General features: G+C 51.5%; 1 protein-coding gene across 5 annotated transcripts in view; it reads left to right on the forward strand.

Moving 5' to 3' along the window:
- Positions 1-7,660: 7,660 nt before the first annotated feature.
- The window catches only part of HEG1 (heart development protein with EGF like domains 1), a 90,702-nt gene continuing 75,720 nt past the window's right edge, over positions 7,661-22,642 (forward strand). For 2 of the 5 annotated variants that reach the window (XM_037132094.2, XM_037132104.2), the window contains exon 1: positions 7,664-8,198. In XM_037132094.2, the coding sequence (XP_036987989.2) occupies positions 7,868-8,198 (331 nt within the window). In that variant the 5' untranslated portion in view covers positions 7,664-7,867. Of the gene's footprint in view, positions 8,199-22,642 lie in introns of all 5 variants that reach the window. The other 3 variants (XM_037132121.2, XM_053672842.1, XM_037132113.2) reach the window with 3 other exon arrangements.

Below are 22,642 nucleotides of genomic sequence, written 5' to 3' on the forward strand. Positions count from 1 at the left end.
ACAGTGCGTAACCGATTTTATCGGAGGAATGTTTTCTGGAATGGAATGGTCCTCTCAGATGGGCAGACAAGAAGCAGAAGGTCATTCAAGGACCCACCCCAAGCTGTCTAAGTTGGAACTCAGAATTTCTGTACACGATGTTTGGGAGCCTGGCCAAGCCATGAGCAAGCCTTCCTCCCTGGAGGAGGTCCCAGGGCGTTAGCAGTGGACTGCAGTGTTTACATTCTCACCTTGGCTGGCCAATGCAAATGCCCCGGGAGTCCTGCACCGGCTGGTGGGGAAGCAGCAAGGGGTCCTTGGCTGGGGTCCTTGGCTTGTATCCAGCAAGCAGCCCAGCTCAGTCTAAATGAAAGGAAACCATTCTTGACATTCTAGAAAGGGGACAGCAAGGCTTATCCTGGAAGGTCAAAAGTAAGGAGATGGATGGGCTTATTCCTTCTGTTCTTCAGTCGAAATTCCAAGGCACTTTACTTTCTGGAGCTCTGAACAAGACAGCGCAGGTGCACCGAGTGTCCCACGGTGCCTGGAATTCTCCACCATCTGTCGTAGCCCTGGGGTGCCGTCAGGGCCACCTTGGCAGCTTCGGTCTTCGGGGGGTTCCTGGTGTATCCCTGGGCAGGACCGAGTGGTACGCAGAGACTGGTATGGGCAGGGAGGACAGGTCAGGAGAGGTGAAGTCTTTGCTCCTGGAGGGCGGGAACCTATCCTGAAGTTGGAAGGGGCTGAGGTGCCCCAGCTCAGGCCAAGGATGCTGGACACCGATCAGCAGCGGGGAGCAAGTTGGGAACAGCCGCTGCCACTGGACGCGCTCCACGGTCAGTCTCTGTGAGCCCCGGACAAGGCTGGCCTTCCAGGCCATTCCTCTCGCTCTCTACAGCTATTTCTCAGCTACTTCCCTGTAGTGGACAGAACTGTGTCCCCCCAAAGATAGATCCAAGTCCTAACTCCTGGTACCCGTGAATGTGACTTTATTTGAAAAGATCTTTGCAGAAGCGATAGAGTTAAACCGAATTGAGCTGGGTCCTCAATCCAGGGGCTGGTGTCCTTACGAGAAGGCCGTGCAAAGACACGCAGACGGCAGTGATGCACCCCCAAGCCAAGGGGCCACCGCAGCCAGGGACTGCCAGCAGCCGCCCGTGCGGGAGGCAAGGAAGACTCTCCCAGAGCCGTCAGAGGGAGGCGGCCACCTTGATTCGGGACGTCCAGCCCCCGGACCTGTGAATGGAGAAACTTCTGTTTTAATTCCCCATGTGCGTGGCACTCCGCTACGGCAACCTTGGGACATGAGTATATTGTGTTCCTCAACATTTCAAATCGCTCGGGACCCACCCCTTCGGTCCCTCTATCCTTAGCAAATGTCCTTGTGTCCTACTTTACAAGGAAAACTGAAGTCCTCTTAGAATCCTCAGAGAGAAATTCAGACCCTTCACTGGGCCACCCCCTCGCTCCCCCTCCACAGTCAGTCCCTCCCCCTGTGCTTTGAATTCCATCCCTCCTGCTTCTCAGAAACCTAATCCTGTTAACAATCTTTGCTCTTAGAATTTCGATTTTCTCTCTTCCAAGTAGACCCTTTCCATGTTCCAATTCTCCCACTGAAAACAAGAAAAAGTCCCCTATACCCATAATGCCCTGTAGTTCCTGCCCTAACTCACTCTTCTCCTTGAAAGCCAAACTCTCTTGATCAGCTTGGCTCCTTTACTCCCCATTCTCCCAACTTGCTCCATTGTCACTTCTACTCCCACCCCTCCACGGAAGAGTGACTCCTGTTTCGGTAAGGTGACTTCCAGGTTGCTAAACCCAGTGGCTGTTTTCTGCCTGCACCTTACTTGATATTTCAGCAGTATTACACACTATTAACCACACATTCTCCCCTTTGCTCCAGCGACATGACTATCTCTGATCTCCTCCCTTGGCCTGGTAGCTCCTGCCCAGTCTCCTCTGTGGCTCAGGCTTCTATCCCTGGCCATCTCCTACGCCCTCGGGGCTCATGTTTAGGCTCTTCTCACTGTACTGTCTTCCCTAGATGATCTCCCTGCCTGTGCGGGCACAGACTAGAATCTCTCTTCTGGCCTTCAAGTTTGCAAATCTAAACGCACACTTTGTTTTTAATATTTATTATTAATTAATTAATTAATTTTTATCCTCACCTGAGGACATTTTTTCATGGCTTTTAGAGAGAGATGAAGGGGTGGAGAGAGTTGTGAGAGAGAAACATTGACTGGTTTCCTCCCTCATGTGCCCCACCTGGGGAACAAACCTGCAACCTAGGTGTGTGCCCTGGACAGGAAGTGAACCCGTGACCTACTGGTGTATAGGACGATGCTCCCATGAACTGAGCCATACCGGCCAGGGCTAAGTGCACACTTTACATTTGCCATTTGGGATGTCTCAGAGTTACCCCAGGCCCAATAGCAAAGCAAAGTTAACAGTCTTGACCTCAAATATCTAGTTCTCATGCACTGTTCCTCCTCCTTGTCAGTGGTACCCCTCATCCTCCACATCTTGTGGATTTTATCTCCTATAATCTGAAGCTCATCTGCTTCTCTGCACTCACTTCTGTCATCCTGTCCAAGAATTATTATTTCTCACTTGGACTCACTTGGAGTAGGAGCACAGCTTTTGTTTCTTTCTAGATTATCCCCCACATCATCAACAGGACAATGACTTCTAATTGCAAATCATATCACTCCTCACTTTTTCTCTCCTCCGACCCCCATCTTACCCTGCCTCCCTAACTTAAAACCTTACAATGACTTCCCTAAATTTTAAAGATAAAGCCAAAATCTCTAAAATGCACCATTAGGGTCTGCTTGATCTGCTTGTTATCAAAAGGAGCCTCACTTTCTCTCCTAGATGATTCCTCACACTCTCACTTTCAGCCACATTAGGTTTCTTTTGATCCTTTACATTTGTCACAATGCCTCCTGCCTCAGGGCCTTTGTACATACTCTTCCCATTCTCTTTTGCCTGAGTAACAGCCAGCATGTTAATGGCCCACACATTTTCAGATCATGGATCAACCTCTGTTTACAGAGGGCCCCAATACCCCTCCCCCTCTAGTGCTGTGCTATAGAGAACCTCCCACAGTGACAGGTTCGAGTTAATGTTCTTTTGAGTACTGTCTCCTCCAAACCTTAAACCTCCGTGAGGTCTGAGACTCACTCAATACCAGTACAGTGCCAGGCACAGGGTAGTCACTTAGTAAATATTAGTTGAGTGACTGAATAAAAGAAAGAAGCTACTATGTTAAGTCCTGGGATTACAAAGATGAACAAGGCACAGAACCTCCAGAAAGCAACTCAGAGGTTGGGGGCGGGAGGGCACAAGCTGAGGAGAGGATGAGTAAACAGACCCAGGGTGTGACAGGGTGATGAGCGCAGAGCAGAGGGGCAGGCCAAAGGACGATTACGCCCGGGCCCCGCCCACCACCCAGTTGAAGTTCAATCCAGGTGTCTATGACTGAGCTCTCAGCCCTCGGCGACCCTGTGACGTTACTGCTTGGCAGCCACTGCTGCATCCCAGCCGTGGCAATGCCACCCACACTGCCACAAATTCTGCCGGAGCGCTGTCCTCGGGACTGGGCACTCTCCGAACCTGTCCAGAGTGCAGTGTTGTTAAAGGCTCTGTTTATAACAAAGGCATTGTGTAGATCGCTTCAGTCAGAAGAGCTCCTGGTGCCTTCCAGACAGTGATCTCATCATGTCCTCAAACCAACCCCGGCTAATGCAAAGTTTCATCATTTTTCTTCCCACTGTACAGCTGGAGAGACTGAGGTCAGTAGAGATCACTTAAGTTGGCCAAGGACTGAGAGCAGCTCAGGAAGAGAACTTGGAGAGAGCCCAAGGCCCTCTCTACGGGGTCTACCGGCCAGGCCAGTTGGCACATGAGGACTGCTCAGGCTAAGGACCTGCTGCTCAGGACACTGCAGGCTCGTTTTCTTTGGTGCAGAAGCACATGTCATCACCTCTTGGAGCCAGAGCGTGAAAGCAGACAGGCCCTTGAGAGATCATCTGATTCAACACTGTTGTTTTATGAAGAAACTGATGAATCTCCTTTACCCTTCCTTTCCCTTCCCTACTGATACCAAGTGATAGGGTGGAGACTGCTAGCTATCTACCCACACCCCTTCTCCCCCTCTTTGCCTATATGGCTAGACTATATTTCCCAGATGCCTTTGCAGTTCGGTGAGCCATGTGACCATGTTCTCTCCACTGAGATGTCAGAGGAAGTGAAGCGTGCCACTTTCAGGCTGGGCCCATCAAAACTTCCCATGCTCACATCTCCATGTTCTTTTCACCTCTGGCTGATTGGAACGTCAATTCCAAAGGGCAACTTTGGAAGCCATCCATACATTAGAGAATGGCAGAACTGCCGTAGTGTGGATCCCTGAAAGACTGTGAAAAGACACCCACTCCCCACCCCCTGCCACTGACCTGAACAGCACTGCCTAAGACTGTTAAGTGAGCAAGAAGAATAAAACATCTATCATGTAAACCTGCTGCATTTGCAGGGAAGTTGGGGGTCATTTGTTACTGCAGCTTAGCCTAAACCTAATCTAATTAATGCAAGTAATGCAAACAGGAAAGGACCTGCAAAAGCTCTGACTACAAACAGTGTTGGGTAGTAGTGACACTGGACTCAGCCACTTTTGAGTGTCCCCACACCTGTGCTGGAGAGGTCAGGAATGTCTGACTCCTAACTCAGTCCAGAAATGTGGCCTGACGTTGCGTCCCACCTGTTTCATTCTAGATCGGTAAACTCTCAGGCCTGGAATGGATTTGATATGTCAACTGATTTATCCCCCTGGCTCCAGGTCGGGCATCTTCTAAACCATCTGAAGTGACCAAAATTCTTGTCTGGGTTTTTGGATCTCTGGGAAGGAAACACTACAAATGTCCTTAGATATCAGTTTCATATATCCTTGCTGCTGCGTCAGAAAGTCTTTACTGAACCCTAAAACAACAGAGCTGGAGCACCTTTGCAATCATCTAGGTCGCAGAGTGTCAAACTCATTTTCACCAGGGGCCGCATCGGCCTCGCGGTTGCCTTCCATGTAATTTTAGGACTGTGTAAATGTAACTCCTCCTTAACTAGGGGCAAGGAGCTCGGTGCTGCCGCCGGGTCCCGGACTGGATAAAACAAGGTGGAAGGCTGGTTTTGGCCCAGAGGCCTTGTGTTTGCCACCTGTGATCTACGAAATCAATCTTTATTTTAAACGAAAGCAAATTAAAAGGACAGCCAAATCAGGAGTGGAAACATAGAAATGAAGATCTCAAGGAGGGTTAGCAACAGGGGAGTGGGAGGAGGAGATGGGGAGAGAAGGTACAGAAAATAAGTAGCATAGACAGTAGATAGAAAATAGATGGGGGGGCAAGAATAGCATGGGAAATATAGAACCTAAAGGACTTGAGACACATGGACATAAACTAAAGGGGGGTAATGGTGGGGATGGGGGGCAGGGTGGAGGGGAATGAAGGGGGAATAGAACAACTGTAATAGCATAATCAATAAAAATTTTTAAAAATTAAAAAAAAATAAAGATGAGGAAACTGTGGCCCAGATCACACTGTTAACCTGTGGTAAAATTTGGGTGAGCAGCAAGGGCTCTAAGACCAAATTAACGACACTTTCCAAGGTTCTATCTGCCTCCAATTCACTCTTGCTGTTTCCTCTTGCTCTGTCCTAGCGGAGGATGAAAAAGTGCAGGGGTTCGTCTTCACCGTGATCCATCTTTCCGGGTTTTCCTGGGTCTCCCCCTCCTCATCCACAGATGAGGCCCTACTCAGCTGACCTGAACTTGATCGTTCCTCTTAGAAGTTAGAGAGAAGATCAGAGAGAGAGAGAGAGAACTCTGTGGTGTCCCCAGGGAAGGGACGTGTGGCAGGTGCACATTTGCTCCTTGGGCCTCGGTAATGAAGGTGGAGTCTCCAGTGGGTTCTCTGAATCCCGCCTGGGAAGCCTGTAAGAGCCATTAAACTCTTGCACATTACTGGTTGCCTGGATGGCAACTCGTGCTACGTGAAATATTTTCTGAGGAAGGAAGGGAGCGGCAGTGACCAGAACCTCTAACACAGTGTCTCATGTTTGTCGGGGCGTGTCGGGCTGTGTCTGGGCAGCCGGGCAGTCCTGCCTATTCATATAGAGCAGGATCCCAAGAAGTTGAGCTGGGGCCATCAAACCAAGTGACTTACATGGGGATCACTATATGGGACTTTCTTGGAAAGACCTGGAAATTCCATGTGAGAGCTCTTTTCAAACAGAACAAAAGAAAAATGAATTGTTCCTCTTCACCCCCCTATTTAAGGCCAGCTTGTTTATGTAGAGCATCCTTATGTTTTCTGCCCAGTGACTCACTTGGACCAATTCACCGGGAAGGGGGCCTCGGTCTGTCCACAGCTGCCCTGGACACCACCATCTGCTTGTGCCCCTGGAGGTGGGTTATGGAGCTCCGGATGTGGACAGAGAGAGCGGAGAAGTGGGGTGGAGAGACAGGCCTCAGAGGGAAGCCCAAACTCAGAGTTTATTGAGCATCTGGTGCTCAGACAGGGCCCTCCAACAGGACTGATGGGATCCCTGAGGGGCTCCAGGTCTCACTTTTCTTGAGACGTTGTCTGAATTATTTCAAATTCTGAATGATGGGACCAGAATTAATAATGCCACATGGTCGTTCATAGACACATTCCTTAATCTTTGGGTCTAGCTTCAGAATCTTGAGCAAGTTACTTTGCATTTTGAGCCCTTCTTCCTTCATCTAGAAATGATGAGGCTTGCAGCCCTAAAATTTAGACTTTTTAATCATTTATTTACTGGGAAGGGAGGGAGTATTGATACCTATGGGACTTTATTTACCAGGAAAATCTGTTTACATTAAATCTTTGAATCTCTCCCCAGAAGGGTTTCCATTAAAATTCCGTGATTTCTCTGCGACCTTTTGTTGAATTTGCCATCTGCAGCCCTTTTACCCACCGAGTTGGCCCCTGCAGTTCCTGAATTCAGTTTTCTTTTCTCTGAGGCCTGTTTGGGTCTTCTGGTAGTGACATTTCTGCAGAACTCTGGTGTGAGCCCAAGGCAGTGGTCAATGGGGGTGAAACCCAGACTGGAGAGGGAGCGGTGAAGGACGAGTCCCGCACTGGCTGGGGGATGAGGTGTTAGGCTTGGCAACAGGGAACCCAGCACCAGCCCCGGGCCTGGAGAACGGGTTGGGGAAAGGGGAGGTCACTTCAAATTAGTAAGGCGCAATGACCACACAGGGTGGGGAGCGGGGGCGCAGGTTTCACTTCTCTCACGTAGCGAACCACGTTGTACAATCTAGTCGGTGCTAATTAAATCACCCAACACCTGCTTTTCACCGATTCCTTGTGCATTTAAGGAGTTGGGAAATTCTGGTTCCTGATTCGGAAGACTCGGTTTTTCTAATTTTTCTCCAAATGGCAGAGCAATACTAATGGGTGTGGGTGTGCGTAAAGAGACCAAGTTGACGGCTCAGTGGCTGTCACCCCGCGGTCCCGAGCCCGCCGCCCGCCGCCCTGCCCTGCGGTGGTCGCCCCCGCCCCCTTCCTGCCCTCTCCCCGCCCCCGGGCCGGCGCGCTCGGCGGGTGATGTCAACCCGCGGAGGAGCCGCCCGCCCCGCGACCCGCCCGGGCTAATTAGCATGTAGCGGCGCCCGGGCCGCCTCCGCCGCGCCCGCCGGGCCCCCGGCCGCCCCCCCGCGGCTCCCCACAACTTTTGAGGCGGGCACTGTGCTCGCAGCCTCACTTCGCCGACTTCCCCGGCCCTACGCGGCACCCGCCCGGCTTCCCTCGCACCCGCGGCCGCCCCGCGCCCTCCCCGCGCGCCGGGCATGTGAGCGCGGGCGGACGCCGCCACCATGGCCTCGCCGCGCGCCTCGCGGTGGCTGCCGCCGCTCCCGCTGCTGCTGCCGCCGCTGCTGCTGCTGCTGCTGCCGCCGGCCGCCCCTGGGACGCGGGGCCAGCCGCCCTCCCCGGCCCACGGCGCACCCAGCGGGGCGCCTCTCGCGGGCGCGAGGCTGGCGCGGTCGCCCCGGCCCGGCCCGGAGCACGAGCTGCCGTCGCCGCCACCCACTCCGACCCCGGAGCGCCGCGGGCCCGCGCCCCCCGGCCCCAGCCGGCCGGCCCCTGCACCGGACGCCGCTACAGGGCCGGGACCCTGGGGCCCGGTGCCCCCAGGCGGGAGCGCTGGTGAGTGAGAGCCGGGGGCGGGAGCCGAGTGAGCCTCAGACTTGGGGTGGGGACGCGCCCTGGGGCCGCATCCCCCACCTTAGGCCCCTCAACGCTGCTCGACCGGGGTGGGGGCTTCGCTGACCCGAGTGTACGTGGGATCCTGAGGGTGGGCTGGGGGGGAGGGCAGCGGGCGGGCACTGTGGGCTTCCTAGACGATTTCGCTGGTGGCTGGACTGGGGGTGTGACCATCCTGTTTTCCCCCTTGGATGAAAACTTATCTCCCATGGTGTACCCAGGATCTCCCTCCCGACCCTGTGTACATACCCTCTTTTTAAAAAAAGAAAGAAAAGGGAAAGTCCCAGATCTTCCAAAGCATCCTACCAGCTCTCTGAGTGATGATGTCTGGCCTGCCCAGTCTCCAATTCCATTCTTCTCCTGTAGATAAAGAGGTGTCCTCTCCAGGTACAGAGCCTGACTTTCAAAAATAAATAACTGATTTTGAAAGAGTTCTACCCCTGGGACATTATAAAGGACAAAGGATGTAGTTGAAAACAAAACACTCTACCGGTTCACTGTGAAAGCAGAGGTACTGGGGGGATGGGCGGAGGGTTGCAAGGTCGAGCCCCGCAAGGCCACAGCTGGCAGGGCACAGGACTGTCCCCGAGCCTTTCCCTCCCCTTTCCTTACACACGCAGCCACTGCCTGAACTGCTCAGAGGACCTGCCCACTCTCCTCCTGTCCTTTTCTCCCAGCTCCTTCTTTAGGTCTGGAAGAAACGCTAGTCTGAGTGAAATTTCACCTGTGATGCCACTGTGACCTTGGGAATGGCAGCTCTTTAGATCTGTGTCTCCATCTGTGAAATGGAAGGAAGGGTCCCCGTTCCTCCTGGCGTCCTAGTGATGATGTGACAAAATGAAAGTAAAAATAATGGAAAGTGCTCTGAACAAAGCCCGCAGTGTGGCGGCGCCTCCCTGCCTGTGAGTGACACAGGGCATTCGCTCTCTCAGGGTTACCCTGGAGGTTTGGAGTTTAGGTGCAGGTTCAGAGCTCATCTTCCTAGTTGACACTTCATTTAAGTTTCACACACACACACACATACACACACACACACACGCTGTGGTGTCGGCATTAACTTGCTTTGTTGAACCTAGGGATGCATCCTCCAATTAAATTTTTAAAAGTTAAAAAAAAAACAATTCCCCCAGTAAACACTCAACTCCATATTCAAATACTACTTCCACCATTGCAAAATGCCCTGTCTCTGAAAATACCCTGTTTCTAAGTCACGGGCACAAGATTGAGAACCGAAGGGCAGGAAGGGAAGGGAGAGGAGAAAGAAGCTCCGAAAGACCTGCTGCAGGCACGCCCACAGTGGCTCCGATTTAGATGACTTACAACGCATTGTTTTAAGTTCCACGGGAAGGAATTAAGAACATAAAGAGAACACTTCCTGGCTTTCTTGCACCAGAAAAGTCACCAAGGAGCACTGTTGTATTTTGTGAGTTTTCTAAGTGGAAAGTGGAGTTCAGGGCACTGGGGCCATGTCAGAGGAGACAGCCAGGAACTGCAGGCAGCTCTCTCTGGTTGGTGATCAGTCTTTCTCAGTTTGGACTCCGATCTTAGGGGATGGGAAGGAGGGAGGGATGATGCCTTTCGGGGCGGGGGTCGGGGTGCAGGCTCTGACTGGATGAAGCTGGCGCAAGAGTCTCCTCCCTTCTGTGGCTGGGAATCCCCACATGTCACAGAAAGCTAGGTGTCAGAGCGCTGGGTGTTTTGAGGAGAGGGGCAGTGGAGGAAAACTGGCTCGGGGGACTCAGCAGGGAAGAGTTGGGCTGGGCAGGGCTGATCTTTGCTAGTCAGGGCCTCCTCCTGGGCCCCAAGTGTCCCACTCTTCTTCACAGGTTTGGCAGATAAACACTGCTAGTCTTGGTTTTACAACCTCAGTTTGATTCACTCTGCGAGATGAGAGTGATGGAGATTTCAGGGTCTCGTGATGTGGAGGGACGCGTGTGAGTCCAAAACTTCTCTTACTAAGAGGGTCTCTCCTGGTGCCCCCAGAAGGATGGGCCAGGGAGCATCTGCTGTTCTGCAGGAGATCTAAGTCTGGATCTCAAGTCGGATGTTAGGAACTTGAGATTAGAAGAGAGGACATTGATTACTTACTGAAAACTGCTACAAGCTACTAACACGACTGAGGATTCGGGCACCTCCTGTGCTTGTTTTCTAGTGGTGGCTCAAACAGTGTCATTTCGGGGAGAAAAGAAAAAACAAGAGAGCCAGCATTGCCCAGTTTCAGAGATGAGGAGAGTCTGAGTTTCCTAATAATCTCCAAGGATTTTTTTGGACCCTTCTTCATAGTCCACCATGTATCACAAGGTACAATCAGTTATCTCCCAAGGCAGCCAAGTCACCGCCCCGGATGGGCCTCCGAGGCGCGCTGGTCCGCACCACCTCCCTTGTGTATATCTGCCTTCTCTGCACCGACAGATGGCCATCCAGGCTGTGAACCAACGGTTTTGTGTTTAGGGTGGTGCTCCCTCCTGCTGGTAATGAGCCCAAGTCTTACAAATAACGCGTTTCATCTGACTGTTGGAGAAACTGCCTGCAGCCCGTTCTGCTGCAAGGATGCTCACTGTCAGTGCCTAGCCCTCGTGGCGTGGGCTTCCAAATACATGGGCGTTGCCAGCTGGGGCCAGTGATACCTTTTCTTGCCTGGGACCATTTCTAGACCTTGTCCTCCTCTGAACAAAGTCCAAGGTTCTCACTGTTAAGTAACCACACTTGCTTCCGTTTGTGGGTGGTTGGCCTGCATTAGACCGCGAGCCCCAGGACGGCAGCCCCCCACCACACCCCAGAGCCATCGTTCAACTTTCTCCTCCACCTGTCCCCTGCTGGCCCTGTAGCTGAAGTTGTTGCTGACGATTCAGCCAGTGGAGATAGAGAGGATGACAAGTCCTGAAGATTTTCTTTTCCTTAGTATTTTGGTTTTTTTGTAGTTGTTGTTTTAAACAACTCAGGGCTTCCAAGCCACAGTTCTAATCTGATTTTCATAAGCCATGATTTTTGTGATGCAGAGGCTGTGCTTTAATTGTGAAATCTGCAGATGAGAAGGGGAAAAAAAGCTTAAGTCATAATACAAATCAATGGAGAAGGAAAGAACTTTCCCACCCAAAGGGGAAATGACGCTGCGTAGATGAGCAGTCAGCCCAAGGAATAATAATCTTAGAAAAATGCAGCTCCCTAGAGTGAAGGAAGCACTGTGAGCCCAGCCCCTGCTGGGCTGCTTCATAGCAGTCGCCTGCACTGCTGTAACGCAGTGGGCCAGCTTCATCATTTAGCTTTAGCTGCTGGGTAGACCAGTAGGCAGGGCAGTGAAGACCCAGGCTGGGCAAGAGGCGGCTCTGCAGGGAGGGGAGAGGGGCTTTGGTCTGGGAGTTTGGCACCTGTGTTCCGGCCAGGCTGGGGGAGAGGGGGCATGGGGATTCCTGAGAAGCCTGCTTGCTTTGATAGAGGACGTCCCCAGTAGAAGGAGGGCGGGGAAAGGGACTCTCCATGCCTTGTGTGTTCAAAAGCCACATCCTTTTAACCTTGCAAAAAACTCTTCCCTTGGCACGTGTGCAAATGCTGAACTGCTGCTGTTTTCTACCCAAGAGCTGAATGGTGTGGGCAGAGGGAGAATGAAAGGTGTTCGATGCCCGGCTGGGCAGTGGCTGCATTCCGGGTCCCGGAGTCCTGGAGAACTGGCGAAGGAGCCTCTGCCCTCACAGTGATCCCCTTCACCTTCCAGCGGCTCTGCCCGGCTGGTTGGAAACAGTGTTCTTGGAGTTGACTTGTCTCAGAGTCGCTCAGAAAGAACGCAGAGAACAGCTGGCAGGCGGAGTTTTCAGGAGGCACTTCCCGTCTTCTTCAGTGGTGTCCCTCTGCCCCCCAGGCCCCTTTGGTATAAATGGTTTCGGCTGTAATGAAGGTCTCTCCCTTTGAAGAATCTTGGGGAGGCGACAGGGAGGGAGATTACTGTTGTCCCTCTTTGGGCTTCCAGCCTTGGAGTACCTTCCTGAGGTGGGAGCCTTCCTGTTCCTCATCCCAGTTGACCCTCAAAACAGTCCTGTGAGAGGTATTATTTCTTCTCTCGCAGTCATAAAAACTGAAGCCTGGCGAGGTTAGATCACACAGCTAACGGAGGAGGCAGAATTGAAATTGATTTGACCAGACGGATTTGCGTTTTTCCCAGGGTCCTGCAGCTGCCGTTTTCCCATCGGTGGGGTGGAGCGAGGACTGCTCTGGATCGCTAACCTGCTCTCCAGCGCATCATCCTTCTCTCTTCTCGGGGCTTTTGCCCCTTTTTAGAGAGGAGGGACTAAGACTGGGTGAGAAGTGGGACAAGGAGGTGACAGTGGTAATGGGGACTGCTGCAGAGTAGAGATCAAATCGGTTTTTTTTGGAAATTGCTGAAGATGAGGCTGTGTCTGTGTGTCTGTGTGTGTGTATAATATATGTATACATATATACATATACATATATGTATATACACATATATAATGGTATTCTACATAGACATTGTGAATTATGCCCTACTTATATGCCAATCCATAGGTTATTGATGCCAGAGGTAGCTATATTAATTAGCAACTGAACTAAAATGAATCGATGACATTTTTAATGGGCTCTCTCGGGAGCATGGCTGAGATTATGGGGCATGTCTTGTGCATTCCTGTTTAGTATGAGGAGAGGTTAAATCGTGTTCCCATTCAGAGCCTGTAGACTTGTTTTCATTTTAGCATCTGTGCCCTTGTTTTACCCTCACTGTTCATCTTACATAGGCAAAAACGAAGATGTTTCTGTCCTGTGTTTTTTCCTCTTCCTTTGCTGGGGTGTGGCAGCTGTCACAGCTGTGTCACAATCGACTGATTTGTAAGTCAGGACATATTTATGGAGCGTCTTCTACAGACGAGGAGGCTGTTCCTGGCGGCACGGAGGCTGCCGTGCAAGTCTGCCGTGTTCCCAGGGAACATGCACAAACATCAAACTGAGAAACAGTGAAACGGTGCACTAGGGATTCCTGAGTGAACATCGGGAGGAGGTCACACTGAGCTAAGGAACGTGTGGGTGGCGGCAGCACGCAGAGATGGAGAGGCCGCTGGAGGGGGGTAGTCTGGGGGGGCTTAGGGAGAAGGAGGGAGTCGACAGGGGTGTGGGTGGACAGACAAGTGAGGAGGGTATTGGCACCAGCAAAATCCCAGGTATTAAAAAGTTCAAAACTTTTTAGATGGAGGTGGTCAGCAGCCAGGAAGGTGGGCTTGGCGTGGGGAGAGGACTTGGGGAGGCCAGCCAGGCTCCGGAATAACTGGAGTCGTTGAAGATAAGACTGGGAAGGAGGACTAGGGCAGATGGCGGAGGGCTTTCAAGGCCTGTTTAAAGCATTTGTTTTATCTCATTGCATTGAGGAGCCCCCGATAGCTCTTGAGGGAGGAGCCGCGTCATTTGCTCGTTCGTTGTTCATTTGTGCTTGGATGAATCACGGACAGATCCACCCTTACTAGAGCCAGTAGTTATTTCAGAAATATTGAATGCTGGCAGGCATTGTATCGATACATTGGGAGGAAAAGACGGAAAACAGAGCGCGGGTTAGAATAAGGGTAGTGGACATTGATAAGGAGCAATTCAGGGGCCATTTAAAAGGGAAATCCTGGAGGACCTGGTGACTGCCTGGCTGTGGGGACAAGGGGAGAGTGGAGAGACGCTGGTTTGCCATTAAAACAGCGACCTGAATTTCCGGTGCGTTCACTGTCAAGGTTGCGGCATGTCTCAGTGGAAGTATTCTGTGCACAGTTGAGAATGTGAAACTGAACTGGGGAGAAGTTGGAGCCACAATCAGCCTGGAGCGGTTGAAGCCACAGGAGAAGAGGAAGCCTCTCTGACTGGGCGGAGACCGCCAGTGTGGACGGCGGGGAGGGAGTGGCGCCGGCCCGGAGCCAGCCTGGCCTGCAGGCGCGGTGAGGGCAGGGCAGTTTGGACCTGTCTGTGGACTGGCAGAAGGTTTGAGAGTAGTGCACACTTTATGCCTAGAATGTTACAACAGTCTGTGAAGGTGCGCGGAGGTTAATGTGTATCTGTCAGGACTTGTCTTCTCATCCTGAATATCTGGCACTGTCCAAGTTCAAAGGAAAAGAGAGATGGGGGAGTATGAGGCCTGAGGAAAGGCACTGGATCTGATTGTGAGATTTGGGGGAGCCTTTAAGAGTTTAGGAAGAGGCAAGCAACAGACAACCAGCACCCTCGACGCCCATACCTGCGGTCAACTTCCCACGCTTCCCACGTCAGAAACTGTCCCAACTTCATTCACTTCGTTACTGAAGCAAGAATCCTAGACGCTGTCCTCCATTCCCCTTCTTTCCTCGGCCTCTACATCTTTCTTTCTTTCTTTTTGCAACTCCGGTAGATTCTGTTTCTAGAGGACATTGCGAGTCCGCCTTTGTCCGCACCACTTCTTTCTGTTTTCTCTGTGTGCACTCCTGCTCTCTAATCCACGCTCACAGAAGCCCAGGTGATCGTCTTCGAATGTAATTCAGGTCGCCTCACTGAAAACCCTCAGCCTGAAAACCCTCCAAGGACTTTGCATTGTACTTAGAATAAAATCCAGACTCCCCGGTGGAATGCAAGGTCTGCAGGATCTGACCCTGCCAGCCTTCTGGTCTCGCCTCGCTCCACTCCCCTCTCCCAACCGCACCCGGCGAACTTTTTCCTGTCCTGGAGTCTAGGCACATCGTGTCCTCCTACCTGTATTGGAACCAGCCTTCTGGCCAGTGCACATTCCCTAAGGCCAGAACGAGCTTGGGTGTTTCAGGACTGGAGGGAAGGAAGGCCACAGCGGCCAGATCGCGTAGTTGCCATGAGACCTGTCGTAAGGAGGTCGGCTTTTCTTCTGGGCCCCGTGGAGGGGTTTTAGTAGAGGAGTGATGTAGGGAATAGACTATGAGAAGCCTGGAGGGAGCAAAGGTGGGAAGCCAGGGCTGGTTCAGTGCCTGACCACGGTAAGCACTCGTGGGTGGTTGTTGAGTAAGTAATCGCTGAAGAGGGAGCTGGTCCAGCTGTAAAAGTTGGAGGTGGAAAGGGGAAATGCCTGTGGGCAGTAATCTTCCTGACCGAGCTGTTCTTCTCAGTCATCATCAACACATGGGGTCGGCCCTGCCTGATGGGGCTCAGTGGGTTGGGTGTTATCTTGCAAAGCGGAGGGTCACTGGTTTGATTCCTGGTCAGGGCACAGGTCGCCCACAGGGTTGTGGGCCAGGTCCCCAGTTTGGGGTGAGTGACATGTGTTCCTTGAGAGTCACATTGATTTTCTCTCCCTCTCTTTCCCCTTCCCTTCCCCTCTCTCTAAAATAAATAAACTATTAAAAAAATAAAAACAGCGATAGGCTAGTTAATACCTTCCTCATGCTTCACCCCCGAAAGCAGTAGGACAGTGGACTGGACAGTCCTCTCTGGGTGAGGGAGAGGGTGGGGGGCAGCCACTGGAGCAGAGGCCCCCTGTGTCCCTGCTGGGGTGTGGGGTCCCCAATCTCTGCAGTCAAAGGTTTGGCTCTCCGTACATGTCTGGAGCGTTTGCCTTTTTCTTATTGTGTTTTACTTCCCTGTTGGTCCAGGAGCCGTCAGGGGTGAAGATGCTTCTCTCTCCAGGCAGGGCCCCTTCTCCCTGGCGCTTGTGGCCCTCACGGGACCAGGGACCCGCAGCCCAGGGAAGCCTGGCTTCCTTCCATCAGTCAACAGTGAGGCCATGAGGCGACATGTTTGACTGAGGCTCAGGGTAAAGGACTCACATTTGGGTGTTTCCACGCTGTATGGTCATCTTTTCTTTTTAAAAATTATAACTTTTTAAATTATAAACATTTTATGTGTGTACAATACAATTTGGAATTTAAAGAGGAAACAACAAATCAAATATCACCTATATTTCAACTACTAGAAGTGTATTAAAACATTAACAATTCCTTTTGTTTAGCATTTACACGGAATATAACATTTTATATACAGGGTTGGCAGAAGTAAGGCCTGCTTCAGTGTGGTTGGTAGGGTGATCATATGGATGTAATAATTTATAGTTTTCATTTGAATATTTCACCTAAAATGTCATATGGTGTGCTTGAGTGTGATAATGTTATGTTACGGAATTCTATGCTTATGGTTTTGTAATATAACAAGGGCGTTACTTGTGCCGGACCATCTACATCTTTACATCTATCCATATAAATACCCAGAATGAATACTGTCTCATTATACCATAACTTTGTTTTTTAGCTCTTTCTTTATTGGATATATAGTATTTCCAGTTTTTCACCATCATAAATAATGCTGTGATCCATATCTTTTTGCATCAGTTTTTGTATTTGTGCCTGATTATTGGCTTAGTGTCAAGTCCTGGAAGTGGAAAACTTTAAGACGCTGACAATAGTACCAGATGGTCCCTCCGAGTTGCAACAGATACTTTCACCAGCATCGTATGATTTTATAGATCTGACCACGGCCCATTTGTCAGTAGGCATTTTGATTAAACCAAGCACCTTTTCACCCAGATACCTTCTGACAATGGTGTAGGGGGTGCGTAGGGTAATCATAGCACTGCTCTGCTAACCTCATTTCCAGAAGCTTCTCAGGTTCCATCTTACCCTCTGGTTGGAGGCAAGTTGAAGGAAGTTTGTGTCAGTGGTCGGGGAGTGGGAAGTGGGTGGACACTGCTGACGGCAGGTGGTGTCTCCGGAGAACCTGGCAAGCCTGTCGCCGCAGGTGCGTTGAGGTGGCTGCTTCTGGTTGGGGAGGCAGCCCGGTGAGGTGCTGGGCAGAGTGGCCAGGCAGAAGGCCAACAGTGTTTTAGAAGGAACTAATGCAAACTTTGGAGTGGGGCAAGAGAAAGCCACAGGGATCTGTATCTTTCTAATGCGGAGCCATTTCATGGGCAGTAATTGGTCCTTTAAGTTGTGGAGTACTGGGCAAAATTAGATTTTTGTTCTGGGTCTGTAAGAACGTTTTTAGCCTGGTCCTCTCTGGTTGATTTCCAGCCAGAGTTCAGTACATTTCACTTCGTGCTCAAAAACTTTTGGTCTCTTTGTTCAGGGCACAATGCAGAATGCAAGGTCACCTTAGGTTGGGAGCTTATTTGCTAAATCAGACTCTTCCGACTGAGTGACAGGTGGCTGCCACTCACAGGCGTAGGCCGTCCTGGGAAGGTGCTGGAGACCAGTGAAACGGTTTCAAAACCATTATCGTGACTGTTAAGAGCTGTAGCTGAGGGTGGAAAGGGGGCTCCAGCAACCTGGAGTGACCAGAGCGGAAAGCTGGTCCAGAAGATCAAGTTCTGGTTCTGCCCCTTCGTCAGTGTGACTTTGAGGAAATCACGTCCACTTCTGGGCCTCCATTTCTTTTTTATGAAATGAGGGGTTGGTCCATCCCACGCAAAAAGCTCCACCAGGGAGGGCCCATCTTTAGCCTGCGAACCTCCCGCCTTCCCTGATGCTGGCATGGAGTGGGAGGAGTCTCAACACCTGGCTTCTGAGCTCAGGGTCTGGGGGGTGCAGGGGCCTGAGTGAGCAACAGGGAAAGGGCGTCACGGAGATCTGCCAGGGCCCCTGGAGGCCCGCTCGGCCTCCTGCTCCTTCAGGGGAAGGACCAGGTTCTATCTGTCTTTGCTCCCTGGTGCCCAGCACAGGCCTCGGTGCAGGGAGCGTCTGTCCAGCCCATGGCCTCCAGCCGGACCAGTGGTGCTGCAGCCGTGCCCCCGCCTAGGGACCTGGGACTCCTGTGATGAGGGGCCAGCAAGACCACCTGCCAGGTCTACAGAGGCTGTTAAAAATGGATGCTCTGTTTTTTTGCTTTAATATTTTTGTTCTTGCGTACTTGTGCTTCATGGAAACTATTCTGGCTTCCCTGACATGGTAAGAATGTTTGAGGGAAGCTCACAGCTCAGGTGGCGTGGCAGGCGTGCTCTGTGCTCCCGGTTCCCGGGCTTGTTGGGGGCATGAGCGGAGGCTCTGACCTCACTGGTGGACCCTGAATAACAGTGATTCCCACCTCCCTGTGCTGAAAAAGAGTTGGGCCCTGAAGGCAACTTTCTGCTCAGGGTCTTTGCTAAATTGGGAAATGAAGACCAAGGAGGAAGATGGGTGATGAGAAGAGGCAGAGGCCAAGGTCAAGCTCACCAGCTGGCCCTGCACCATCCCGGGCCCTCTGAACTGAAGCGATCACATTGGAGAAAGGAGTAGCAAGCATACCGGGGAGAGGTGCCTGCTTGTTATCTAGTGGGATGTTGTTCTTTGCACAGGGTCATGGCTAGTGGTCCTCATATGTAAGGCCACCATTGAAGACCACTCCTTTTTCCTTCCCTGGGTGGCAACAGTTTCGACTTGGGGATCCGTTTCACTCCTGTAGCCTCTGGGGTGAGATGTGGTGAACCTTTTTTGGGATCCTCTTTTGCCAGGGTGTGGGTGAGAGCCCCGCTGGCTTTGCAGTCAGAGAGCCGGGGAGCCAGACTGCCTTCGTCCCAACCCCAGCAGTGCCACTTGCTGGCTGTGGGACCTTGGCTGCTCAGCCACTCTGTGCTCCTCTGTCACATGGGCTATTAATAGGCCCTACCTGGGGAATGTGGGTGTCACGCAACCCCTGGGAAGCAGATTGCTCAGTGCCTGCACAGCGGAGCTCTGCAGACACGGGCAGTGCTGATGCTCCTGAAACCAGTGCCTCTTTATGCGGACATTGTATGGATGGCAGCAGCGGCCTCATCTCCAGGCTTCCTGGGCAGGGTTAAGCTCTGAATGCAAAGGGCTCCAGTCCACCTTCCAAGGACGTCTGTTACCTGGCTCTTCCTCACCCTGGACCCCTGCCAACCTTACCCCTTGGTATTCCTGGACATTTCTGTCCACCCTTAGCTTCCAGTGCAGAGAGGAAAGAGCAGGATTTGAAGTGAGAGAAATTAAGTGCCACAACACTCACCGTAGTCGTTGAGGAGACCAGGTTAATACACACGAAGCAGTTAGGATTTAAAAAAAAACATGCACATTGTATGTGAAGAATTTGCTACAAAATAAATAATAGGCCTTTGAAAATCAGTCAGGGACCTGGAGCACATTATGCTAAGTGCAATAAGCCAGTCAGAGAAAGACAAATACCAAATGATTTTATCCTATGTGGAATCTAATGAACAAACTGAACTAACAAGCAAAATAGAGACAGACTCATAGAGAGCAGGCTGGCAGCTCCGGGGAGCGTTGGGGGTGGAGGACTGAGCAGAAAAGGGAAAAAGAGAGAAAACTCATGGACACAGGCAACAGTGGGCTGATGGAGGGGGAGGGGGTGGGGGGAAGAAAAAGAGGGTATGGGGGGATAAATGGTCACGGAAAGGACTACAATAAATAAATACTTAACTACATACTTGTGCATACAATTGAAGAAAATCAGTCATCCTGGGACCTTTGCAGCCAGTGAGTGTCCCCCTTCTGCCCGGAACCTTTGGAGGTCACCGACAGGCGCCCCAGAAGCTCTGGAAGGAGTGGGCACCGTCAGTGCCCGTGGGCCACCAGCCAGTCCCTGGTGTTTCTTTGCAGTGAAACCTTCTGGGTCCAGAATGAGGTCTGACACCTCCATCTCCTAAGCAGGCACTCGATTGGGCTTTGAATTTTTGTCTGTTTCCAAAATAATCCCAAGCCATTATCAAGGGATGAAAAGTCAGAAAACTCAAGAGGATATTTTGCAGACTCTATTGAAAATCAGAGAACGTTAGAAAACAGCTCGAGCAATCACAGCATTGTTGGAATACGTGTGTCTTAATGGACCTCTTTGAAGAGGACCACGGCCATTGGATAGATGAGCCCCTGTGGTTTGTTAGGAGTGGTTTGTAGTGTGGTCATGCCTGGTGGTGAAGGAGTGCCACCGTCCATGGCCGCCGGGAGAGTTAGGGAAGGGAGGTGCCCGTGGAGGCTTAGGGCTCTGTTGGGGTCAGAGGACTTTTGGTCTTAACCCCTTCACTTCCTAGCTCAGGGTCATTGGGCAGCTACCTAATGTCTTTGGGTCTTACTTCCCTTGTGTTAAAAACGAGGATGATAGTAATATCTGTTTTGCTTCCTTAACAAGGCTTTTGAGGAAGACTTCGAAAGCACTTTTAAGTGTGGACGTAGCAAATAATTTGAACTATAATTTCACTTTTTTTTTTAAAGATTTTATTTATTTATCTTTAGAGGGGAAGGGAAGGAGAGAGGGAGAGAAACATCAATGTATGGTTGCCTTTCATGCATCCCCTGCTGGAAACTGGCCTGCAGGGAACCGGCCTGCAACCCGGGTATGTGCCCTGACTGGGAATCAAACCGCAATTGTCTGGTTCGCAGGCCTGCGCTCAATCCACTGAGCTACACCAGCCAGGGCTTAATTTCACTTTTAAGTGTGAACGTAGCAAATAAAAATTTGATACCATGAACTGACTGTGACCTTGGTCAAGGTGTTTCATCTCTGAGCCCATTCCCATGTCTGTAAAATGGAGATGACAATCCCAGTTCCGTCCACTTGCCAGTGTTTTGTGGGGTGAAATGGCTCAATCCAACAGACAAGCTCAGCAGACCTGCGTGTGCAGTGTGTGTGTCATCAAGGCTTCCCGGAACACACGGGCGTCCCTGCCGTGCTGGGTGAGGTGGGGCTTCCCGAAGAAAGTAGGTGCAAGAGGGGGGTTGGAGGTGGGAAAGGAGGGAGAGGGGAGAACATTCTAGGCAGTCCCAATGGTCTTTTTCAGTCCTCATCTCCACGCCCGCTCAGCTCCCGCTGGTTGCCATGATGCACTTTCCCTTCTCCTCCCCCTCCCACCAACTGGGATGTTCTTCACGGTTCTGCCCTTGGCCTTCCACCTCGGCTCAGTTCAGAGAACCTTTACTGAGCACCACCCACGAGCCACAGTCTTTCATAAGGGCCATGGGAATGTGACCAAATAAGTTATAATTGTATAACAAGATGAAGCAACAGCTGAGAGGGAGCGTTCTCTCTGGGAAAGGCTCCTTGAAAGTGGTGGCATTCAAAACCCAAACCACCTCTGTCTTGCCTTTTCTTACTCACGTGTCACCATCGACTCTCCGTCCTTTCGTCCCTCCCTCCCCCCCCTTCCCTCCTTCTGAATCCTGTCAGTGCGCTGAATCCCGGAAGGACTTCTTTCTCCGTTTGCTTCGGGAGACTGTGGCCTGGGTCCAGGTGTCCTTAGGGCGGCATCCTGGAGGCCCCCCTGAGGTCACCGCTGTCCTTGCTGGCTTTCCTGTCGAAAGATACGGCTGTTTCTTTGAAGCGCTCAGTCTTCATTTTGCTCTTTCCTTTGTTATCCCTGACCTTCTCTCTCTAGTTCTTAAAATTGGACTTTTTTGGAGTCAGACACACCTGGGTTGGTGTCCTGTTCTACTATGTACGATGTGACCGTGGGCGATTTCCTTCCTGTCACTACACCTCAGAAAAGCCGGGGTAATAATGGCACCTACCTCTGAGGGCTGTAGTGCGGCTTCACTGGGACGGTCCACATGAAGGGCTTAGCACGGCACCTGCGGGGGCCACGCCACACACGCGTGGGCTGCTATAATCAAAACTGTAATAGTCACCCCACTCTGGTGGGTGTCTTTTTGTTTTAATCCTTCCTAGGTTTGTTTCTCCCTCCTTCTGTAAGTTCCTCCCTTTTTTAAATTTCTCTTTTCACCCCATTCCTTTCTTCCTCCCCAGTTTTATTTCTTTTCCTTAACTGGCTATGGTATACGACTGATTTTTTAAATATTGGTTATATGCGAATTGACTGTCAGGTGTCCTGGTCCTAATTTTATAAGTCTATCTGATCTCTTTAAACAGCTGTCACTTCTCCGAGCCGGGAGGGTCCTGGCAGGCGCACAGTGAGCACCGGCTCCGTGAGAGGCAGCGGCCACGCTCCCTGCCGGCCTCCAGTCCAGGCCTGGGGCCCTCTGCACCTCACCATTCCACCACATACATTTTCCACATGGGGAACTTGCTAGACAAATGATGTTTGTGTGATTTCCTTAGAGTCCTGGGCCGCTTCCCACGGGTCTGTAGAATAAATTAACCGTAGAACTTATAAAAGTCAGCGCCAGTGCCGAGCGAGGGTGTGAAGCCCAGGGCCACATCTTCTTAAACTCGCCAGCCGCCCCGGTAGCAGCCCCTCTTCCTGCCCCCTCCTCCCCCCTTCCTCCTCGGAACCAGGATGTTTTTCCTTGCCTTTTTATTGTTTCGCTAACCTGGCAGGCCTCCTTAGGTGGAGCCCTGCCACCGGGCTTCCTCTCTGGGTGTGAGCGAATGTTAGGGTGACGACAGGGGAGACTGGGAGGCCTGCTTGCAGCCTGCCCTGGCTGCCCCCCTCCCCCTCCAGGCCCTGCAGGGAGTTGCCAGAAGTCTCCTCTTCAGAAGCTCTCCTGCTGGGCGTTTCTTTTTTTTTTTTTTTTCCTAGA

The sequence above is a fragment of the Artibeus jamaicensis genome, unplaced genomic scaffold, assembly GCF_021234435.1.
Source record: "Artibeus jamaicensis isolate MK-2021 breed Jamaican fruit bat unplaced genomic scaffold, CSHL_Jam_final contig_793, whole genome shotgun sequence".
In the NCBI taxonomy this organism is placed as follows: domain Eukaryota; kingdom Metazoa; phylum Chordata; class Mammalia; order Chiroptera; family Phyllostomidae; genus Artibeus; species Artibeus jamaicensis.